The 22,656-nt window shown below is 40.5% G+C and overlaps 1 protein-coding gene across 5 annotated transcripts in view; it reads left to right on the forward strand.

The window, feature by feature from the left end:
* ITPR2 (inositol 1,4,5-trisphosphate receptor type 2) overlaps positions 1-22,656 on the forward strand; it is a 283,724-nt gene that overhangs the window by 57,953 nt on the left and 203,115 nt on the right. For all 5 annotated transcript variants that reach the window (XM_074871358.1, XM_074871355.1, XM_074871356.1 and 2 more), the window contains 6 exons: positions 16,131-16,285; positions 17,670-17,769; positions 17,917-18,077; positions 20,435-20,576; positions 21,296-21,454; positions 22,422-22,594. In XM_074871358.1, coding sequence (XP_074727459.1) covers positions 16,131-16,285; positions 17,670-17,769; positions 17,917-18,077; positions 20,435-20,576; positions 21,296-21,454; positions 22,422-22,594 — 890 coding nt within the window. The remainder of the gene's footprint in view (positions 1-16,130; positions 16,286-17,669; positions 17,770-17,916; positions 18,078-20,434; positions 20,577-21,295; positions 21,455-22,421; positions 22,595-22,656) is intronic.

The following is a 22,656-nucleotide window of genomic DNA, read 5'->3' on the forward strand; positions in this document are numbered from 1 at the left end:
TGGTAATGTCTCAGACATGTCCGGCATTTGGAAACCTGAAACCACTGGCTCAGACATTCCAAAACACTGAAATCATAAAAAAGTGGAACCAAATACTCAGCTGAAAAATTGGAAAGAGAAATTCTTTTCTTTGTAGACAGTGGGAGTTCTGCTGTTAGTGTCAGAAGAGCTTGATATCACCCAGAAGAGCTGAGCCAGATCCTTAGCAGGAGATTTAAACACTAAGCCACCAGCTAAGATCCAGGCTGCTGAGTTTTATTCTCATCTTCAGAGTCAGCAGTCTTTTAGAAAAAGGTCTGTAGAAAATTCTTTTTTTAGCCCTTGTTACAGCAAAATGACCCAAGTTATTTTGAAGTTTTATATTTATAAAGAGAGTCTGTAAGGTTAGGTGAAGATTGAATGCTTCACAGTAACAAAGACTTTTCCTAAATTTTTTAAAAGTCTTTTCAGTGCATGTATCACATGTAGAACGCACCCAGATATATCTGTGTGTGGGAACAAGCTTCAATTTACTTCAACAGCCTTTCAGATGCTGCAGCTTGGGACCACACAGCTGTGCCTTTCTCATGAACACACCTAACCTTTTCAATATTCTAATTGCCAGGATAAAAGTCTCTTTGAACTGAATATCAGCTTATCAATTTTGCTGAACCAAAGCATGCACCTTTAGTATTGTTCTCTATGTGTATAGCAGCTCTAGTTCTGTAATTTCTAAACTGAGTAATCTGTACTGAAACTATCAACACTTGCTGTATGAGGATGTTAAATATGTGTGCACATGCATGCATATATGCACACAAAAGAAATGCAGAATAAGTTTTTTAATTTCATATTAAACTTCTTGGGCGATATGGATATTGCTAAAATAATCACAAAATACGTATGCAAATATCAAATCACATGCTAGTCTCACATATTGCAGGAGACAATAGGTAAACCACAGTACATGGCTCATGAAACGTTGTGAACATGAACATAATTGCAGTTCAGAATTTGTAAGGAAAAATCTGTGATAATCCTGTTCTACTTAGTTGAATAGACTAAACCAGAGTTACTAGACATCTTGTGGCAGTAAATCTGGTGAGGTAATTGTCTTTGACACTGAATTAACTATACTATACTAAATTAATTAAGATAATGCAGGTAAGATGGCAGCCTTAATGTTTACCTTCTGTGATTCTGTAAAATTGTGGCCATAAACAAGGGTTCATATTATTATGGTGTCTTCCAAGATAGTGCACAGAGTACTGATGTTGCTACAAAAAGTAATCTGTGCCCTGAAGTTCTTCTAGACAAAAGAGAAGAGTGAGAACAGGCTGGCCAATGCAGTAGGTTGAAGCAATGAACTCAGAGGTAATGGCAGAACCAAACATACTTTTGCTGACTTGTAGTGTGCTTCAGTCATTAAACCAAATTGTTGCTCATTCAGTAAAGCTCTCAGGAGTAGCCTTGTCTTTGAAGTCAATGGAATCATGAGTATTTATGTGCTCAGGGGTCCAGGGTGTTTCAGATGCTGACCTGATGGGTTTGGACCTCCTCTAACAGTTTTCACTTGTGCAGCCACCTCCCGGACTTTTTTGACCATTGTAGGACTGAAGACTCCACAACAGCCACTTTTAACTTCCACCTGTGAATATACTTCATAAATGGCTTGTATAGGATGGTTGGGATGGCAAGCTCTTTAGCGCATATTCTGATGATGGGCAAGTCACTGAGATGAAGCTGGTTGGGGTGGGTTAACAGGAACTGCTGAAGCCAGTGTCAAAGGCCTTGTCTTGTGGGACCGTCAGATGGATTTCACCTTGTGGTGGTGTAAACCAGTTTCTGAGAACTCTTGAATCATGGCCAATAAAAGTTATTTACATTTCTCTCGTCTTTCTTGAATAATTTCTTCCCATATTATCTCACTCTACTTTTCTGTCAAAATTGCCCAAGTTTCTTTTCAGAGAAGCTTAGGTACATCATTCACTTTAAATTGAGAACCGTTGTTACTCTTGGTTTACATTCTTTTAAATGGATTTCTGTTACGTCTTGGTATTAAAAATATTAGCCTGCCATATGATATATATTGTTATAATATACATTTATGTGGGTGGACAGAGCCATAATGTTCATAATAAATTTAATCCTATTGTAATGATCACTTGAATTGGATCAGGGTGAAGGTAGTTGGATGCATATTCAAGTTCATATTGATAGAAAATAATACTTTCCTGCCTTCTGAATAAGACATAGTAAAGAAGTGGAACTTGCTGCCACAAGAATAGAAAACAAAGCATTTAGTGAGATTTTAAGGAAGATTACATATTTGTATGAGTAATAGTATCCTCAGCATTAGCTAAGATTAAAAAAAAAACATAAAAGGGAAATCAGTTCTTAAACTTGAGGCTATAAACCAGGATTAAACCGTTGGAGCCCTGGAGAAACTTTCTCAATAGTTTTATGGACTTACTTCTCTTTCACCTTCTTAAACTGCTGTGGAAAATGGAGTACTGCATAGGATGTTTTATTAAGGCAACTTAATAAATTAAGTTTTTATTTGAATACTTGAAGGCCATAATTTAGGCCTTCTGATATCCAGTTTTTGGAAACAGAACTACTGACAGAGATCTTTTTGTGTTCAGGAAGCAAAAAGGGATGACTGTTTGCCAGTTATTTTTTGGGGTAACATGGAATCAAGCCTTTGCAGAAAATTTATTCATCCACTGATCATACAGCTCATGCAGAGGAGGAAAGCACAGTGGTAAATGCTCTGTGGCTCCTTCTGCCTGTAGAAACAGTATGGCAAATAACTGGATAAAAATGGCCTTGTTTAACTGAGATGTACAGGTACCTTTTGCGCAAGGATAGCAGTTTGGAAACCGGAGAAAGTACCAGGAGATGGCAGCATCCACCAAGGCCTTCACACATCTGCTCACACATTTAATTTGTTGGTATTGTGGGACCTTCTTACCTGGACACAGTTTCAAAGTGAGTCTTTTTTTCTCAGTCTCTTCATTAAATGTTAATACAGCATTCTGATTAGTTTCTATCTCTTGGGCTCAGTGATTGAAGGTTCTTGTAAGAAAAAGGACTTGCCAAGGTTACAGGGTGAACTCAGCACTATAAGCCTTATTTCTGTTTTTCACTATCTCATAGGAGGAGTGTGGGGTTTTTTTTTTTTAAAGCTCTGTAAGGAGTGAAGGATAATTTACAGCTATGGGTGAAGGGATGGAAGAGAGCCAGAGACCAGAGGAGGAGGATGGATTACTGATTTACAAAGCCAGTCTGACCTGTTCTGCAGACTTGGATGTGGCTTTTTAAAGTGACAGTTAGAAGCTGTCTGTTTAGCAAAACCCAGAGCTAGATTTTCCACGGTTTTTAAGAATCTTGAGAATGCAGCTAGATTTCTTGACCTGACCTGTCTTGACTTTGGGGGAAGTTAGGAACAACATTTGCATCTGTTGGTGTGCAAATACCTTCAAAAATCTGGATCTCAGAGGAAGGATTTTTTTCCCCCAGTCAATTAGTTTTGCAGTAGTGATCTGTGAGACTCTGTTCAGCTAGGCTTTTTCAATCCTGTCTGAAGTTGGCTGTGTTTGAGCTGTGTTTGTATACAGACAAGCTTTAGAAGGAAGGGAAGTGTGAACCCATTAATGCAGCATTTATTGTCATTTAGTCGTAAATGACTAAATGCTTCTGTTATTAAAAATACAGCATCTGCTGGTATTGCATTTTGATGTGTTCCAAAACAGGAAATGTAGACATGTGGACTGTTCTTTAGTGTGGTTTTTTTGCTTATTATTTCAAGATTACTTGAGAAGCTTTTATTCAATTACATTTGTGCCTCTCTATTTTTGATGCTTGATGGAGGTTTAGAAGGCTTCCCATTGTTTTTTATTGCTGTTGGGGTTTGGGGGGGGGTGTTTGTTTTTTTAATGGTAGAAATTTCAGTAATGTCTATTTTAGTCATAGCTAGTTATTTTTGGGAGGACCACTGAAAGGCATATGGGATATTAATATTTAGGACTTAACCGTTGAAGATGAGGATGTTTTTTCATATAGCACATGTTGGCATGGAGCCACTGAATCTCATACTGAGATTATGGCCCAGCATTCAGGTTAGACTAAAGGATCTCTTAGACATTTTTCTTTCTTTTGACTTCCTCTGCAGAATGAGATATGGGTGTGTGGGACTGAGCACCAGGCGTCGATGGGTAGTCAGGTTCTCTGCCCTTGATCACAGTAGAAGCAAAGGGATTTCCCAGTCACCGCTCTCTCCTGGCTTAACATAGAGCTACGTGTTGCGGCAGCTCCAGCTTATGCTGCTGATGTGAGACCTTTAAGTCAGTGGTGATTTAGGCATACCAAAGCACTGGCCTGCTATTGTTTATACAGCAGCTAAAAATGCCATCAAGAGGACCTATTCTTTCTTCTTATGACAAGGGTGAATAATTGGGACAGAAAGGTGTTGAAGCTGATTTTCATTCCTGTTTTTGACTAGCAGGTGGTTCCCCCATGCAGGGATGGCTGTCCCTACCCACCTCATGCTGCCGGTGCTGCAGTGGGGGCCTGAAGCAGGCAAAAGAATTCAGCTCTCCCAGTGCTCCCTGGGAACTCATCTGGTCTGCTAAGGCACGGCTCATAAGCAAAACAGCAGCAAAATACAATCTGAAACAAAAGGCCTTTTAAGATTTTTAAACTTTCCTCAGATGATGATTATCAGGAACTTTGTGCTGATGATGTGGTAGTGTTGAATGGGGTTTATCGAGGTAGAGTCATAGCCAGTATTTCTCCGGCAAGTTAATAAGGTGGCAAAAGTCCTTTGAACACCACTGAAGCCTTTGAAATTGTACAAAAGTCCTTTGGATTTATCGAAAGCTAATCAGTATGACATTAACAAAGAACAAAGCAAGTCTAATGAAGATGAAAGATTTGAGAAGTGGATTTTTTCTTTTGTGCTGACTTTTTTCCCCCAAAACATTTGCTTGTTGATTGAGTACTAGGCTCTGTGTTAACAGGCTGGTTATCAAATGAAATGGGAACTGTTTACTGTTTATGTGTGTTGAATTAGGTCCTTTTATTCTTTGTCTGTCAGAGTTTCCTCCATAAATGTGGGTTTTAACCAAGCCATTAAAATGCTCATTTAGCTGAAATTTGGCAAACTAATTCTGTCCCTGATGAGATGTTTTAAATATCCTTTACCTAGTCAACAAAATTTGATTAAAATCAGCATGGGTGTTTCTTTCCTCAAACTCCTTTCTCTCCCTCTTAATTGAGTGCCCAAAAATAGCCTGTTTGGGTACTTTCCACACATTCCTCTAAGAAAGCAGCATTTGGTATAAATGTAAAATTCCGAACAGTTTGTCCACAGTATGGTCTGAGATTTACAATTCAGTTGTTGGACTGTAAAGCATATCTTACTATGTGAAGATGCAAAAATAAAATTAAAGCCAGGAATATCATGTTACTGAAGTTGTTCTGCTAAATAATAGAACCTCAGAACATTATGCACTGTGAAGTCTTATGTATTGAAAACTTTAACATGTAGCTTTGACTAGCTTTAATCAGTAGAGACATCATCAGTGGAGATGACAGAGACTCAATCTAGCAGAATTCCCCTCAGGATTAGCATGGCACTTGCATTTTCTGAGCACCAAATACCAGAAGTAACACTAACGCACACACAGACACACACTCTCTCTCACTCTCTCTTCCTGCTGTGCAGGCTCTACAGGAGGATGATCACATTGTGAGGGCACTAGGCAAAAATTCAAGAATGAGATTCCTTGTTCTTCCAAATAATTTTAACCAGAAATAGTTAAAAGTCTATACCTCAATTTTTATACCTGTAAAAGGCCCTTATATTATGTGTTTGTCACACACTCTACTGTGGGGGCTTCTGGGGCTCCCACAGTACGAGTATATTGGTATATGTATGTGTTCATACATCTACTCTTTTTACATACCACCACGTACAAAGGCTGAGCCTGAAATCTGTCTGAGACATCAATTTTTATATACTCAGGAGGACAACCTGCAATGCTGACCCTGACCTTCAGGCTCTCTCAGATGCCCTGTGTAGATCATGAGTTGGTAATTTGGCTTCTTAGAAAAGTGTGCAAGTAGATGCTAGTTCTGTTCAGAGATAAAAGAATGTATTATCTTCTCTGTAGTTGCAAATCTTTCTATAAACACCAAAATAGTCAATGATTTTAGTGTTTAAAAATATGACCTTGTGTGTTGGTGGTGGCCGTCTCATGATACTGACTGTCTTTGGTGACAAGTTTGCTATACTGCTTCCAAGCTCTTTTTTCCTCAGCAAATTCAGATTCCAAGACAAGTGAGGCCCCAGATACTTCCTGTGAACTATACTGTGCAAATTGCATTTGCAGGTACAGTGATACTTACCTGTTGATAGGGCCTTAGCAGAAGGAAAAGCTGATGCAGCACCTTAGTCAGTACGCACTGTTAGCCTGTGTGTGTGTGTCATAGTTTGAGCCCAGAGGGCAACAGGGCACCATGAAGCCGCTCCATCGCTCACTCCTTCCCTCAGGGAAGCTGCTCCATCCTTCAGGGATGGGGAGGAGAAAAGAAAACAAAAGGTTTGGAAATCGAGACAGGAAAAAGAACATCAATTTATTTTAAACACCATCACTACTTAATTTTCCAGTCAGAATAGGACAGTGAGAAATACAACCACATCTTCAAAACACCTTCTCCCCACGCCTTGCTTCTTCCCCAGATTTCTCTACCTCTTCCTCTGCAACAGCACAGGGGATAGGGGGTGTAGTTAGTTCATCACCCATTGTTTCTGCTGCTCCTTCCTCAGGGGGAGGACTCCTCTCACTCTTCCCCTGCTCCAGCATGGGGTCCCTCTCATGGGAGACAGTCCTCCACAAAATTTCTCTTGACATGAGTCCCTCGCATGCGCTGCAACTCTTCACAAACTGTTCCAGCATGGGTCTCTCCCATGGGCTGCAGTCCTCCCATTATGGACTTCCCTCAGAGTCCCAGCCTTCTTTGGGCGCAGCCACTGGCTCCGACATGGGGTCCTCCACAGGCTGCAGGTTGGCATTTGCTGCACTGTGGACTTCCATGGTGGCAGGGGCACAGCCTGCCCTCTCACCATGAGCTGCAGAGGGATGTCTGCTCTGGCATACCTCCCCACTCCTCCTTTCTTCCACTGACCTTGGTGTTTGCACAGGTATTTCCCTCACTCCTCCTCTCAGGTTCCCCTTCTTAAATACATTACCCCAGAGGTGCAGCCACTGCTGCTAATTGGCCCAGCCTTGGCCAGAGGTGGGTCTAACTTGGAGCCAGGAGACCTTCAAGAAGCCTCTCAAAGGGGCCACCCCTGTAGCCCCCTCCCCCACTACCAAAACCCCACCGCACACACAGACCCAACACAGTGTGTAAAACCATAATGTCTTACGTGGTGCTGTGATGTGAAAGAAAAGTTGATGTGATAGCCTTATTTTCTGGAGTTTAGGAGGCTGGAGGATGTGTAGAATTTGGTCTGGGTTCATATGTATAAGCAACTGAAAAAGGTGAACTGTCTGTGGTGTCATAAATTGTTGTCACTGTAGCTGAGAGCTGATTACCTTAGCCTTGCCCAACTGCAAAATCCCCACAAAGCTGGCTGCCTACATGGTGGTGGAGTGAAAGATGAGCACAACTACTATCAGGTGGCCAGTTCACCACTTCACTGATGTGAATTCTCCTTTGTCCTTCCCTAGTTGTTCTCTACTAGTGCAGTCTGTGCACTTGATGTAGACTGCACCTCCCTTACCACCATATCGCGATTGCTATTTACTCAGGTGGTTAGATTGTGTGTCCTTAATGTAGTGGGCAAGTGTTGGGATATTATGGTGAGTCTCATGAGATTGCCATAACATTGAATGAGTTGCAAGGTCTTTGATATTGTTTAGTTTTCAACCATGAGGAAACTGAACTCTCATTTTGTGATATCTTTTTCTTTCCCATCCATGAAAGGTAAAGAATGGCTTGCATAATTTTGTTGAAAAACAATGAGCGATTAGGATTTCTGAATTATTCTGCATTGGAAAAGAAGCTGTTGGAGATATGCTTTAAAAAAATAACATATATGAAGCTATTACAATAATGATTTATACAACCACACTTGCTTGAGCTCTGCAGTTTACAATGCATTCTGTTCTTATTGCATATTGACTGCATGCACCCTCTGCGTGGGGAAGAATTTTTTATTCTTCATGAAATGAAACCCAAGATTCTTACATAATCAGTGCCTTCAGGACTGCAATTTCAATAAAAATGGCAACTTTTGTAGGAGTTGGCAACATCAGTTTTCCATCTTTCCTGGTATTTGGTATTAATGGTAATATAGCAATAACAGCTAAGCTGTCCAGAGAAATGAGAATTCTCTTTCGTGAAAATAGGGATGTTTCACCAATTGTTTCTCTTCTGTACTTGAAGACCCTAGAGCTTTTGAATGGAAATCGAGATAAGTTCTGGAATACCCCAGTGAGTAGGGTGCTTGCTTGGAAATGCTTGGGTTCGTGCTCTTGCTCTGTGAACAGTAGAGCTTGTCTCATAGACGAGCATCTGCATTAACATTGTAGTTCACATCATGATGGCACTTCTGAATCAAATCTCCAGATTATTCCGTATTTAAGACACTCCATTTTGCAGAGCAATATCAGAGCATGTGAATTTATATTCTGTTGGATGGAAGTAAAAAGATACACACACCCCTGGAATGTATCTACTGTGCTCCAACCTTTCAGCCCAGAAAACCAGACTAGAACTAGTCTGATGTAAGACCTATGAAAACATATATAGGGTAGATGCTAGGCCCTTGTCTCCAAGGATCCAATCTTATTGTACCACACTATACTAATCTAGGTATAGTATAGGGTTTCCAGTTGTAGCAATTCCAATTCATCTAAATAGTTAAATATTCTCTGGGCTGAGTAATGAAGAAGGAGGAAGAGTAATCTGAACACGAATGTTAAAGGTGACTTCTGTAACAGTCTGGCTTAATCCTCCTGGGTATTGGTTTCAGCTGAAACCAGATAAATCAGATTAGACATATACTTCCAATAAAAATTTAATCAAAACTGATTGATGATCAAAACTGATGCCTTTGTGGAAATTTTATTTCACTCAGTCAGCACTTTCTTGTGAAAAATGTTTTGTGAAAGAACTCCTAGCAATGTTTGGTAATACCTCCAGGTAAATCCAAGCTTACAGGCGCTTTTAGTGTGGTAGAAGTCCCTTTGGATCCTTCACCCCTTTATAGTCTTGTTGGAAATAGCGTGAGTCAGCAATGGCTATTTTAAGCCTTCATTCTGGCCTTGAGCAACTGAGCAAAAAAGCTTTACATCCCTGTGCAGGAGTTTCTTTTATGTTACAGTGATGCAGTGTTTTGAATTATCCTTCAAAAGTAAAAGAATCTTATAATATTTGGAGTTCTTTAAGGGCCAGCTATGTCAGTCTTGTATCCAATATGCACATAACCTAGAGCACGCATGCTTTCTTTGCTCCATGGTTTTTCATCTAGTGTTTCTTCTGCCAGGTGACTGCCTAATTGATTCACTGCAAAGGCGTCTCCTTTTTAATCTTTTGAAGCAAATAATTTTGAAATACTGCTTGTGAAGTAAATCTGCTCTAGAGGGGGGGAGGTGGAAGTGGACCTACCCCAGCAAAATTTGAAGTCTGGGTAGCAGGGAAATGGGAGATGCATACTTGAATCCTTTCAACTGAAAGAAGAAACAGAGCCTGCAGCTTGTGTTTTTCGTTTCTCTGCTACTCTGTTGGATAAAAGGGTACCAGCTCCTCCTCTGTTGTCTGGGTTTTAAAGTTGGCACAGCCATTTGTGCATTTCATGCCAACCCTTAACTCCTAAATGGGGGCTTCTTGTGCATGTTCACTGTCTGGTTTACAAGTTCTGATCACAGTTGCTTAGGCAACTGAATTTTAGGAAGCAACAGTGGAGGATTTTCTGTGGTGCAGTAGGGGACATAGGCACCTAGGTTCTGCCTAAATGCATCTTTTCTATCTTTTCTGCCTTGCCTTAAGTGACTTAAAAGTCTGAAAGGGTTTGGCTCTGGAGAACGTAAATATTACTGGAAGTTACTAGGACTTTTGTTCCCAAGCATTAAAGCTACATTTGGACTGTGATTCATTGCTTATTTATGGGCTGCTGCTTGAGAATCCAGCCAAATTGTCTTCTGAAACACTGCTTTTATTTCTGGCAAAATTTGGCCTTACAATGAGTTGATTAATATTATACATATTTTGCTCACATCTAAACTCCAGAATTTTTTTTTTTCAAATGGGAAGACCTTTCTGTAATTTAAAGGCCTTATCAAAAAAAGGCTTCTTCATCTCTTGGAATCTAGGAGATTGTAGTGTACCATGCATCAAAACGCAGTGCTCTGTTACAGATCCCATTAAATCAAAAATTGATGTATTTTATGCCACAAAGTAGTCTGTTATTTCTAATCGCAGAAATGTACAGCATCCAGAAGAATGCTGTAAACATTGGGGAAATGTCAAGAACAGCTGGGAACCTGGCATTTGTTAGCGCCTTTGTATTAAAAGCTGTCTTTGGATAGGTACCTTAGCTCCATCTGTTTGCATTTTCATGAGAGAGTGTTAGTCCTAACCAGTTCCAAACTAGCTTTTATGGTTGAGATTTTTCTTAGGATTGAGACTGGTATGCATTTACTTTTCTTGTAAAGAAGTTGGACAGATCTACCATGGACTGCAATTTGATGTCTCTCCTTTGACTTCTGTTTATCTAAAGTTATGAATTCCAAACAACTCTGCAATTCAAAGTTTTCTTTCTTGCTTCCAACCCAGGTGATTTTTTTTTCCTGATAAACACTGTAAATTAATTTATTTCTTTATTTTACTTTCCAGCAACTAAATCTGTTTATTAAAAATTTTATTATGTGGGACACAGGTGATGCAGTTTAAGCAAGTAGAATAGGCTTGGGGAATTATTGTGTTTTTAAAGGCTTGGTTAGGAATTAACCTGGCAATAAACAATCTGAAAAACATTTAAAAAAAAAAAAAAAGAAAAATCATCAGGTTTAAAATGGCAGTGTCTCTGCTTATATAAAGCCAGCAGTCAGACCACTTGAGAGGCTTGGAGGAAGAAGGGGAGACACGGATGCTGGCACATTATTATTATTCTGCTGCTGCACACAGGTCTGAATCAGCTCTGAAAACGCATACATTGTTTCTTACAGAATGTCTCTGGCTCCTAACAACAGAATTGCAACGTGATGTCTCTGCTAAAAATGCGATGACTCACAAATGAGTCAACAGTGAAGGTGTTATAGGAGGCTAACTGCTATGCTGTCTGCCAGGGCTTCGTAACATGCAGGAGCAAGGCTGGCCATTAATTTACTCGACTTTCTTTTCATATAGAATTTTTAAATCACCTAACCTATGGAGTTCTGCTCACATTACCACTCTCTGGAAATGTTGGTTTTGTAAGAGCTTCCTAAACTGGGTTAACATTGAGATACCACTTTGTACTGGATTTAACAGGCATTTTCAGAACTCTGGCTGCTATTAAATTTAATTTCTGCTGAAATCTGTAGTGCAGCTTAATATATTCATTCTGGAGCAGAGCATTATCCTTGTCTGTCTCTATGCCACAAAAGGTGTCTTTACCAATTGGAATTGTAGATTGGGTTTCTAAAAGAAAAGGTATTTCAGGTCTGTCGTGTTTTTTGTATTGCTTTTTGCAGTTGAAAGGAAGGCCTCTCCATAACCAAAACTCCATGTAAATCTCCTGATTTAGGTTTGACACCCAGTTGAGGTGAATAACGGGGATTTGGGATAGGTCACAATTACGAGCAAATTATATTAAGAGATGTGAGGAAGGGTTATCTGCTGGGCTGCAAGTCTCAAGAAAGACAAATCTGATTGTACCTGAGTATTTTGTCTCATTACAATATGGGTTTTCTCTACAGTTAAATCTGCCCTTCAAATTGCAAACACCATATTATGTCTGTGTTGGGTTTTTCCTAAGCTGCTTTTTAAATCGGTATGATGCACTGCAGATCAGTGGCATTACCTGGACTTACGGATCTTGTTGTGAGCCTGGATCAGTATTTCCACTCCTCACCAAAATGACTTTGTTTTCACTAACTAGAAGTCCTTTTTTGAACTCTCAGCCTTTGCTTTTCTAGATGAGTCCCTCCTGGAAGAGTGCCCTGGACACTGTCTGTGTGGTAGGGGTGTGTTGAGTTCCCCCCTCCTAGCAAAGTCCCTCTGTGCATGCAAGTAGTGTGCTTTGCTTTACTTCTGCAGAATAAGGCTGGCAGCTGGGGGGCTCACAGCCCTCTAGTCAGGTGGACGCTTGGGTTTTGTTAGGCAGAGTGGGATTACTTTGCTCTTTGTACCACCTGTTTTTTTGGACCGGGTCATTCTTCTGGAAGGTGTAGGTTCAACTCCTGCCAGACAGAAGAGGAGCTGAATGTGCATTTCCTTCACCTTGTGAGCAATTTAACCAGCGCATGATGGAGTGAGGTGATTCCACCTTCTTCATATCTGATTTGACTTGTGATTCACCTGCTCCTTTTTTTCTTTTTTTAAAGAAATCTTGGGAGTGCTTTCCTTGGCTGTCACTGACCACATCACCAACATCTCTGAAACTGTTCACTGGCTTCCTCTTCATACTGCTTTAAGTTGAATTTCTTCTTTCTACATTTGAGTCCCTTTACAGTTCTTTTCCTCCCTTCTCTTCATTGAATCCAGTTTTGCTGGCTGCATCTGCTCATATGCCAGTTTCTTACCTGAGCAAATGTCATCTTGTTTTCATCTGCTTAGGAATGCAGTGCTTCTCCTGAGCTGATCATATTGTCTAATTAATTTGAAATAGTCTAATACTTTCACTTCTTTCCGTATCCTCAGACTCATCTGCTGATTCAATAATGGCTTAGTTAAGTGCAGATTCTGATGACTGCTTACTATATTTAATTAATCATAAGAAACTTTCTGTGTCCAAGTGTGTGTGCATTCTCTCTCACACAGAGGCATGTGCTCAGGCACTCAGACATAAACATAAATCCATGTATGTTCATGTGTAATGACAGTGTTCTCTCTCATGCACTCCATGTATGTAAGTTGTTTTCAGAGCTGTCAAGCTGAGGGTCACTTCCTGTTACATGTTTTTTCCATGACTAGTGCTTAACACCCATAATCCAGGTTGGGTTGTAAGGTGTGTCTGAGATGCTAAAATAACATTATAAGGAAAGTTCTGAGGTTTGTGCTGGAGTCCAGTATGAAACTACTGTACAGCTCTTGTGCAGGTCTGATTTTGCTCAACTAAGCTTTGCATTGCAGTTACTAGTATTACAGACACCGACTCTCTGTTTAAGTGGACTTTCTTTTTAGACTGAAAACCAGCTCTTGCTCATATGCCAGGTCTGATTTGACAGCTGCTAAGCCTGATTGGCAGGATTTAGTCCTGATGAGCCAACTCCATTGCTCAACTGCATCTCCACAATTACTGGGGAGACTAGTGAGTGGCGAGAGTCAGCCCCAAACTGCAGGATTATCTTCTCCACAAAGTTAATGGTTAGCGTGGACTACTACAGCACAGGAGACCTGCCTTTGACTTTGCCTCCTGTCATAGAAACCTGCACATGTGCATAATGATCTGTTGGGGATGGTCAGACATTATATCATGAGTATAAACAAGCTTCGTAACACAGAGTAGAATGTGGTTTCATATGTGGTTTCCCAGAGCCCCAGGGAAAAAAACACATAACATTATTAAGTATCCTGCCTTTTTGTATACTAATCTTTTCAGTTTGGAAATTATAGTAGAGTGGGTAGTTTCTGGTAAGCCCTAACTAGATTTGAATATTGCGGTGGTTTAGCCCCTGCCGGGGTCTGAGACCACGCGGCCGCTGCCCCTCCCCCACAAAGGGGGTGAAATACAAAGCCCCAAGACTGAAATAAGGAAAGGTTTAATACAACAGTGCAATAGCAACACAACAAACAACAGCAATAACAATAACAGTAATAGTGATAGCAATGAACAGAGCAAAATAGCTACCAAATACAGCAGTTTGAAGCACGATGTACAAAACCACGAGTGCACCGCGCTCCCGCGCCAGGAAAATGTGACCTGCCAGGATGTGACGTCGGCATGGTATCTGAATAACCCAGCTAGAGCTCCCCTCCACTGCTGGGGAAACTTAACCCTATCCTGGTTAAACCAGGACACATATATATATGGGAAATATCAGAAAGTCTGGATGCTGTTCTAAACTATCCTATGCTACTCACTGCTTTACAGACCTCTTGAATTTTAAACTGGTTTTCCATTTTATTTGGAAATTTGATTTGATGTTAGACTCAGACTTACACCTCTCAAGAGGATTCTCTTACAGTTTGCCTGCCTTTCCAGTTTGGGTCTCATACTGAGTATGTAAAACAAAATATGTATGGAAATCATGAAAAATTTTGCTGTTTTCTCAATCCCAGTTAAGTTTTCAGTGTGATTTTGTTTAATATTTTTTGGGCGTGGATATGGTAGGATGTGAGGACTGCCAGATGAGTTTACTCTTCTGCGAGACACAGGAGACGGTTGCCCTTTGCCTCAGCAAGCCTTCCTCTCAAAAACTAGTGACAATACGCTAATGACTAGATGAGCCTAAGAAAAACTTCTGGGAGGATTTCTTCATGTTTTTTTCTTACTGCCTCTGTCCTCGATAGAAGTAATGGGATGGAAAGCTGGCATTTTTTAGGCTTGATAATGAAAAAATTGATGTTTTGAAAGGATTCAGAGAGTGCCTTGAAATGAGATCATAACTAGCTATTTCTTACACAGTTTCACTCATCCTTGGTTTTGTTGCTTTATCAGTTAGCAATATGAATAATCAAACCTTTGCCCTTGATTATCCCTTACAGGTTGGTTTTAATCAAGGTACTAATGCAAAGTGAGTACAGCCTAGCCTCTTTACTTTGCTTTGTACATCTCTTCCCTAGTGATGCATTATAAATCATTATAATAGTATTTCAGGTTTCCAGTGTTTGATTTTTCTCTTTTGGCTTTCTTCATTCCTCTTTTCCTCTCCCTCTGTGATATATTTTGTGTATGTGAAGGGCCCTGGGCTGCCAGTCTCTTAATTGATTATAAGTCTTTTGTAATATGTGTAACTCAATGTCCCAGAGGAGCAGCTTTTACTTATGCTAATAATTCTGTTGGTTGCTGTGTGGTTACGGGCACAGACTCTGAATTATTCCTTCAAGCAAAGATATGTGCTTAGGGAAGGTAGCATTCGCAGTATGTGAAGACAAAGGTATGTAGGTAACTAAAGATGAACATGGCTGCTTAGTGGTGCTGGGTCACAAAATTCCCACAGACTTTCAGCGGATGGTGGGAGGAAGATTGCCACCGTAGATTTGCATGCCTCTTTTGAGGCACCAACACAACTTTAAATCTGTCACTTGAAAGCTAGGCTCCTTGAAGGGAATAAACTTCTCCAGTTGCAGTGGGCAAACTCAGACCTATGTCGGATCCAGGCTCCAATGTGTTATCAGCCTGTGCTAAGATTTCTAATACAATCTAGCTTTGTGTGTCTCCCTTCCAATGACAAGTTGATGCTAGTGGAGCAGATACTCTGGCTCTTGCTGTTTGGAAAGTGTGCTGCTGTGATTCTGACCATATGAGAGTTAAAAATGAACAAACTTAAATAAAACAGCAGTGGATTTAGGAAAATTGCTTACTTTTTTAATCCTCTCCCCCCTTGAAAAAATCAAATTTTCATTAGTTCTCTTCTTTTAATTCGGCCCTTTCCAAACCAACACTGTGTAGTTACATCTGTTGGGAGTGAAGGGTCTGCAACTACCACAGGTTTTTTGAAGTTGTAGGTGTCAAGTAGTAATGTATACAGTACCACAGTCTCTCTGTAGCTTGTGACCTGCTGTTGTTATAATGACTGTCTGAGACCCCATGTGCCTGGGGCAAAGTGCATCCTTTGTGTTACACACTCCAAAGTCAGTCATGGTACATTCTTACTAGAATGTAAAAAAAAAAAAAAAAAAAAGTACAATTCAGATGTATTACTTGTCTGCAAGGTAATTGGAGAATTTATAATGGGCCCTGATGCAAGCAAATAACCCTTGTGCCTAATCAGCAGAGAGATGGCGACCTTCCTGCTTCAAAGAAGAAACGCCAAGCAGGGGAGAAGATTATGTATACTTTGGTCTCTGTGCCACATGGAAATGACATCGCATCTCTCTTTGAACTGGATGCCACCACTCTTCAGAGAGCTGATTGCCTGGTTCCAAGGTATAAAAAAAAAATAAAGACAAAATTTTAAAAAAGCGAAAAATAGTGCTGCATTGACAGGGTTTCTTCCTAGCATTATGCTGGTGTGTAAAGCAGAAAAAAATCAAACATGAGCAAGTATTATCCTTCAGTTAAAATTTGAGTAGTGTTCATGGATAAACAAGGGATGTATAAAACATGATACTGCTGCTGTGACTGGGTAAAATAATTATAAGAATAAAACAAGTGACACTTGAAGAGAGTCTGTGAAGAGGAAAAATAATGGGCTTAATATTGCACAGATATATATGAGGACAGAATTGAGCCTTTGTGCACTGTTCGCAAAAACTGTACTGCTAATAGATCTAACTGAATTGTTCCCAACAAAATAATGTGTATGGTGAACTGGGCTTCTGTTTCCCTGACAGATCATGATCCCACTGAACACATTTGTTATTCAGATGTATCCGGCAAATGGCTTCTGGGTTTTAATTGTGAATATTTGAAATTTCAACTGTGTTGCTTAGCTGAGATTGGCTAGATAAGTCATACGGTGTTGGTTGTGACTGAATGGGCATGCAGACACTTGGGGCTAGTTGTGAGGGTGGATTTTAAAGCTGGTTACCCGAAATACCAACATATAGCTTTAAAGTGTATTTGCTATGCTAAGTTTTGCCAGATAATTTGCTTACTTGAATACTCAAAGTCCGTCAGCATGAAAGGGAGAGCATGAGTGAAGACCACAGTGAATATATTTAAAAAGTAGAATTCAGAGTAAAAATTGTAATTGATTTCTCAGCTCTCCTTTCTGATAATACCACAGGTTATCATATGGAAAGAATTTAGAAGTATCTCATGTCTGCTCTTTGTTCACTTGATTTTCACTTGAGAACTGGTACTGTAAATGCTTGCTCCCTGGCACAAGGGTTTGCAGATCATAATGATGAAGCTGTGAAACCATGGTCAGTTTTACCTTCTGGCTTTTGTGCTGTGACAACTTGAAGGGGTTCATTACTCTGCAGAAAATAATAATAAGAAAAGAATTGGTTTTATTCATGAAATGTATTTCTGTTCAGATGGGATTTTATAACACCTTCCTTTTAAATTTTTCTTTAAGGAATATTTTATTCCTAGACGTATATAAATACTTAAAACCAGCATTCTACATAATCCCAAGATGCTCTTTGTTCTTCTTGCAGCTCTGTTCTGGGTGAGAAAGGAGGAGACAAGGGAAAAGGGTACTGCAGTATCTTTTAGGTCTCCCTTACCTTTTTAGTACAAGTGGCTGGTGTGACTCAGGCCCTCAAGTCTCATATCATGGTCATGTGTTGCATTGCATCCCGCCTTGCCCACTTTAGCTCAGGACTGATCCATCTAACCTGTTGTTTGCTTTGTTCTCCTTTAGGAATTCATATGTCCGACTGAGGCATTTATGCACTAACACTTGGGTCACTAGTACCAGCATTCCAATAGATACTGATGAAGAGAGACCTGTGATGTTAAAGGTAAACACATATATCTTGGGGTTGAAATCTCAAACTTGTTCCTGAAGTTCTCTACTGATGATCTCACTTCTAACATATAAAATATGCATAATAATTAGAATAAAGGTAAGAGGATCACTTACCCACATAAACCAAAAACTATTGCAGATTGGGACATGCCAAACAAAAGAGGACAAGGAAGCTTTTGCCATTGTATCGGTTCCTCTGTCTGAGGTCAGAGACTTGGACTTTGCCAATGATGCAAACAAGGTTCTAGCATCAACTGTTAAAAAGCTGGAGAACGGAACAATAACGCAGAATGAAAGGAGGTTAGTGAGGTTTGTTTGTTTTTTTTTTTCCCTCCTAAATTGGTGTTTGGTTACTCATGACATCATTGACATCACAGTAATGGGTAAGTTAGTAACCTCTGTGTGGACATAGAGGCAATTAGGACAGGACTCTTCAGTGCTGAGAGTGCTAGCCTGGGATTAGATTCCGCCTCTGTCAGAGCATCCTGGCTGCACCTCAGGCTGCTCTGTGTTCCTCATCTGTAAAATGGGGGTAAACAGCACTTCTGCAGCTCACTGGCCATATGAACGGGTAGCTCCCTGGGCAAATGCAAAGTGTTTGTCTTCTTTCCTTTGATAAACCACTTCTGACCTGTAATGTGGGGTTCTATTGCATTTGATTCTCATGTACAAGAAAGCCATCTATACAGTGGACAGCATGGCAGGACTCTTGATTCGTGTGGAGTTCACTGTACTGCACATTCATGCTGCAAGAGCAGTAGAAGGAGGTCTCAAAGTGACATAGAAGCTGCCCCAATAGTTCCTTTCCTATTTCTGTCTTTCTTTTTGCATTTTCTGGAGGTAGAAGGAATTGCTACTGCCTCTGTCCTTTTTAGCACCTTCTTCTGCCAAATCTTTTTTTGTGTAGCAAAGAGTGAAACAAATATAGTCATTTTTTCAATAGTGTCTTGGGTCAGTAGGGAAATAGTCTAGCGGCAGAATGTTTTTATTCCTCTATTGAGTCCATGTTGTGGTTTAAGCCCAGAGGGCAACTAAGCATCCCAAAGCTGCTCACTCAATCACTCCTTCCCCCTCAGGGATGGGGAGGAGAAAATAAAGCAAAAGGCTTAGGTATCTAGACAAGGACAGGGAAGAATGACTTGAGAATTATGGTCACAAGCAAAAGACAGACTTGATTGGGGAAGAAAAAAGAACATCAATTTAGTTTAAATACCACCACCATAACCACTTAATTTTCCAATCAGAGTAGGACAGTGAGAAGCATTACCACATCTTCAGAACACCTCCCCCACCCCTCCCTTGTCAGGCTAAGCTCTGCTCCCAATTTCTCTAACTCTTCCCCCACAGCAGCTCAGGGGGATGGGGAATGGGGGTTGTGGTCAGTTCATCACACATTGTCTCTGCCTCTCCTTCCTCCTCAGTGGGAGGACTCCTCACACTCTTCCCCTACTCCAGCGTGGGGTCCCTCTCACGGAAGACAGTCCTCCACAAACTTCTCTGACGTGAGTCCTTCCCATGGGCTACAGCATGGGTCCCTCCCATGGGCTGCAGTCCTCCCAGCAACAGACTGCTCCAGTGTGGGCTTCCCTCAGAGTCCTGGCCTTCTTCAGGCACAGCCCCCTGCTCCAGTGTGGTGTCCTCCACAGGCAGCAGGTTGGCATCTGCTCCACTGTGGACCTCCATGGGCAGCAGGGGCACAGCCTGCCATCTCACCATGAGCTGCAGGGGGGTCTCTGCTCCAGCGCACCTCTCCTGTCCTCCGCCTTTCTTCCACTGACGTTGTGTGGTGGTTTAGTCCCTGCCGGGGTCTGAGACCACGTGGCCGCTGCCCCTCCCCCACAAAGGGAGTGAAATACAAAGCCCCGGGGCTGAGATAAGGAGAGATTTAATACAGCAGTGCAATATCAACAAAACAAACAGTAACAATAACAGTAATAACAATGAACAGAGCAAGATATCTACTGATACAGCAGTGAGAGCAGAGAGATCGCATAACCCGCGCACTCACCGATTCTCCCGCGCTAAACCAGGACACCTTGGTGTTTGTATAGGTATTTCCCTCACTCTTCCTCCTCCTCCCAGGTTCCCCTTCTTAAATACATTATTGCAGAGGTGCAGCCACCATCACTAATTGGCTCAGCCTTGGCCAGAGGTGGGTCTGACTTGGAGCCAGGGGAGCTTCACAAAGCTTCTCACAGGGGCCACCACTGTAGCCTCTCCCCTGTTACCAAACTCCCTGCCACACAAACAAACCCAACATAGTCCATTATCTTGTTTCACAGATCCATGTCTGTGATAAAGTATAAAAATCTTTGCTAGGCTGCATAAGAGTGTCTTTGTACTGTTCCTGGGCCTTGAGGCCAGCTGGTATAGATTTTGGATTTCTGAATATTCTGCATCAAGCCAGCATCCTGTATTTTTCTCCCTTTTTCTCTCTTGTTATTGTTTAATGCCTTGGTAAACATCCCTGTTGATGGATTTAAGCCTCTGCTGAACCACGGTCTGGAATCCTTAAGTACATGTCAAACTTAACTTTGCAGTGATTGAGGTTCCATTGCACTAAATAAAGGATGTTCTAAACGGTGATTTTCTTTCTTAATGAGTCCTAGCAAGTGTTGAATAACTGTATATAATAATGATTTGTCTATTCGTCCTAGGTTTGTAACCAAGTTACTGGAAGATCTGATTTTCTTTGTTGCTGATGTGCCTAATAACGGGCAGGAAGTTTTGGATGTGGTCATTACCAAGCCAAACCGGGAACGACAAAAATTAATGAGGGAGCAAAATATATTGGCTCAGGTATGTCCTACTGTATTAATAACTTGCTTGTATTTACAAACAGATTGTAAGAGAGAGTGATTTGAGAAAACGTTATTTTTAGGTGACTTGGCTTATGCCATGTTGGGTTTGTGTCTGACTAGATTGGACAGATACAACGCTGTTTAGTCAAGGCCTTTGAATCAGATAGAAGCACGAGGGGCCATGACTGTTAGTTTTGTGTGGTTCTGTTGACTTTTAAGACTACATTTGATAGCAGATTGTATCTGCAATTTGAAACAAGCTTGCAACATGGTCCCAGTCCTGCAAGTATTCTCCATATAGGAATAATACTAATGCCTTTATGGATCCCTGACTTTGAGGGCCAACTTGCACGTAAATCAAAATTAATATTATCTTTAAGTAGCCTATTGAAATTAAAAGAAAAAAAAGTGGAAAGGATTAAATTGGACAGCAGCCAGTATTGTCTTCCTTTTTCATTTTTAATTTATCCAGAGTTAAGGCACTTAACTAACAGTGTTTAAAATTGGGGATAGCAGTAAAGAGAAGGCAATATCAGTCAAGTTGGTGGGCAATTGAAGCTAAACACGTAAAGCTGTGATGTCTGAGATTATGCCCCCGCTTGTATTTAGTCATCAGCCCTTGTGCTGATCCTGTCAGAGAGCATTTCCATTGACTGCTACAAGTTAAGCAAAAATCTGGTTTTGATTTTCATTCTCAATGATTTTGATTCTAAACAGATATTTGGCATCCTTAAAGCTCCTTTTAAGGACAAAGGTGAAGGATCGATGTTGAGACTTGAAGACCTAGGTGACCAGAGATATGCCCCGTACAAATACATGTTAAGATTATGTTACAGAGTCCTCAGACATTCCCAACAGGACTATAGGAAGAACCAGGTCAGTAGTATTCAAGATAATTTTCATTCTCATTTCTATAATTATATATCCTGGGTTTGACATTGCTCTGCACTTAAAAGTGGGATTCTGTAGTAATGATAAAAGGACTGGGTTTTGTGTAAGTTAGTAGTTAGAAGCCACTGTCATATACTTCCTCATGCTGAGGAACAGTGTTTTTGTTTTGTAGGCATGTGTATATGAATTGAATGATCAGTAATGAATATCATAGGTTCACCTTGTACTTTGACAGGCTCAGACTGAGATTGGGGTCCATTGCTTCATTCATGAGCTTTCTGTTATTAAAACTATGCACTTGGACTCTGGTTTATAAAGTGGGAAGTCTGCAAAACTAACTGTTTCTATTGTTTAAATATTTGTAGAAGGATGGCAGTGAATCAGACCAGAGGTTATTCTATCAGGTAGCTTGATTTCCCACTGCTGGAGACTCCCCATGAGCAAGAAGTATTTCAGAACATGGTGTCGAGTGCTTTGCATGTTGCAGCAGGGAAAAACTGCACTAACTTTATAGGACTAAAGGGAGTAGAGATAAAAGATTTAACTGCTATGTGTGGCTTTTTTGTTTTCTTTCTAATGCTTTACAGAAATATTTCTGTCTTGGAGGGAGAGAAAGGGAGGAGGGAAAACTCAGGAAAGAAAGCTTCTTAAATGTTCTAAAAACCTTTTGTTTTTTCCTTTTAAAAAAATTGGTTGCTATTTCTTTAATTTTATATATATTTTCATGGATTCATTCATTTGGCTTATGAAGGAATAAGAATTACTCATCCCTAATAATGAATCTGTTTCTTGGGGTATGTATTTCAGGTGTTCAGATGTTATTTTGTTCAGGTTAGTTCAGAGAGGTAAGTTTTGAGGGTTATTTTGATTGCTAATTGAGCTGGATGCTTCTGGTTCTAAAAGACAAACATTACTGCTTAACAGGTCATCAAGGGAATTTTCATTTTTTCAGGAATATATTGCTAAGAACTTCTGCGTCATGCAGTCCCAGATTGGTTATGATATTCTGGCAGAAGACACCATCACAGCTTTGTTGCACAACAACAGAAAACTGCTAGAGAAACACATCACGGCTAAAGAAATAGAGACCTTTGTTAATTTACTCAGGAGAAATCGAGAACCAAGGTTTGAAGTGGTCCATGTAATATTATTTTTCTGTATTTATAGACTTTTATATTTGCAGTAGC

This window comes from Strix uralensis, chromosome 5 (assembly GCF_047716275.1).
Source record: "Strix uralensis isolate ZFMK-TIS-50842 chromosome 5, bStrUra1, whole genome shotgun sequence".
Classification (NCBI taxonomy): Eukaryota; Metazoa; Chordata; class Aves; order Strigiformes; family Strigidae; genus Strix; species Strix uralensis.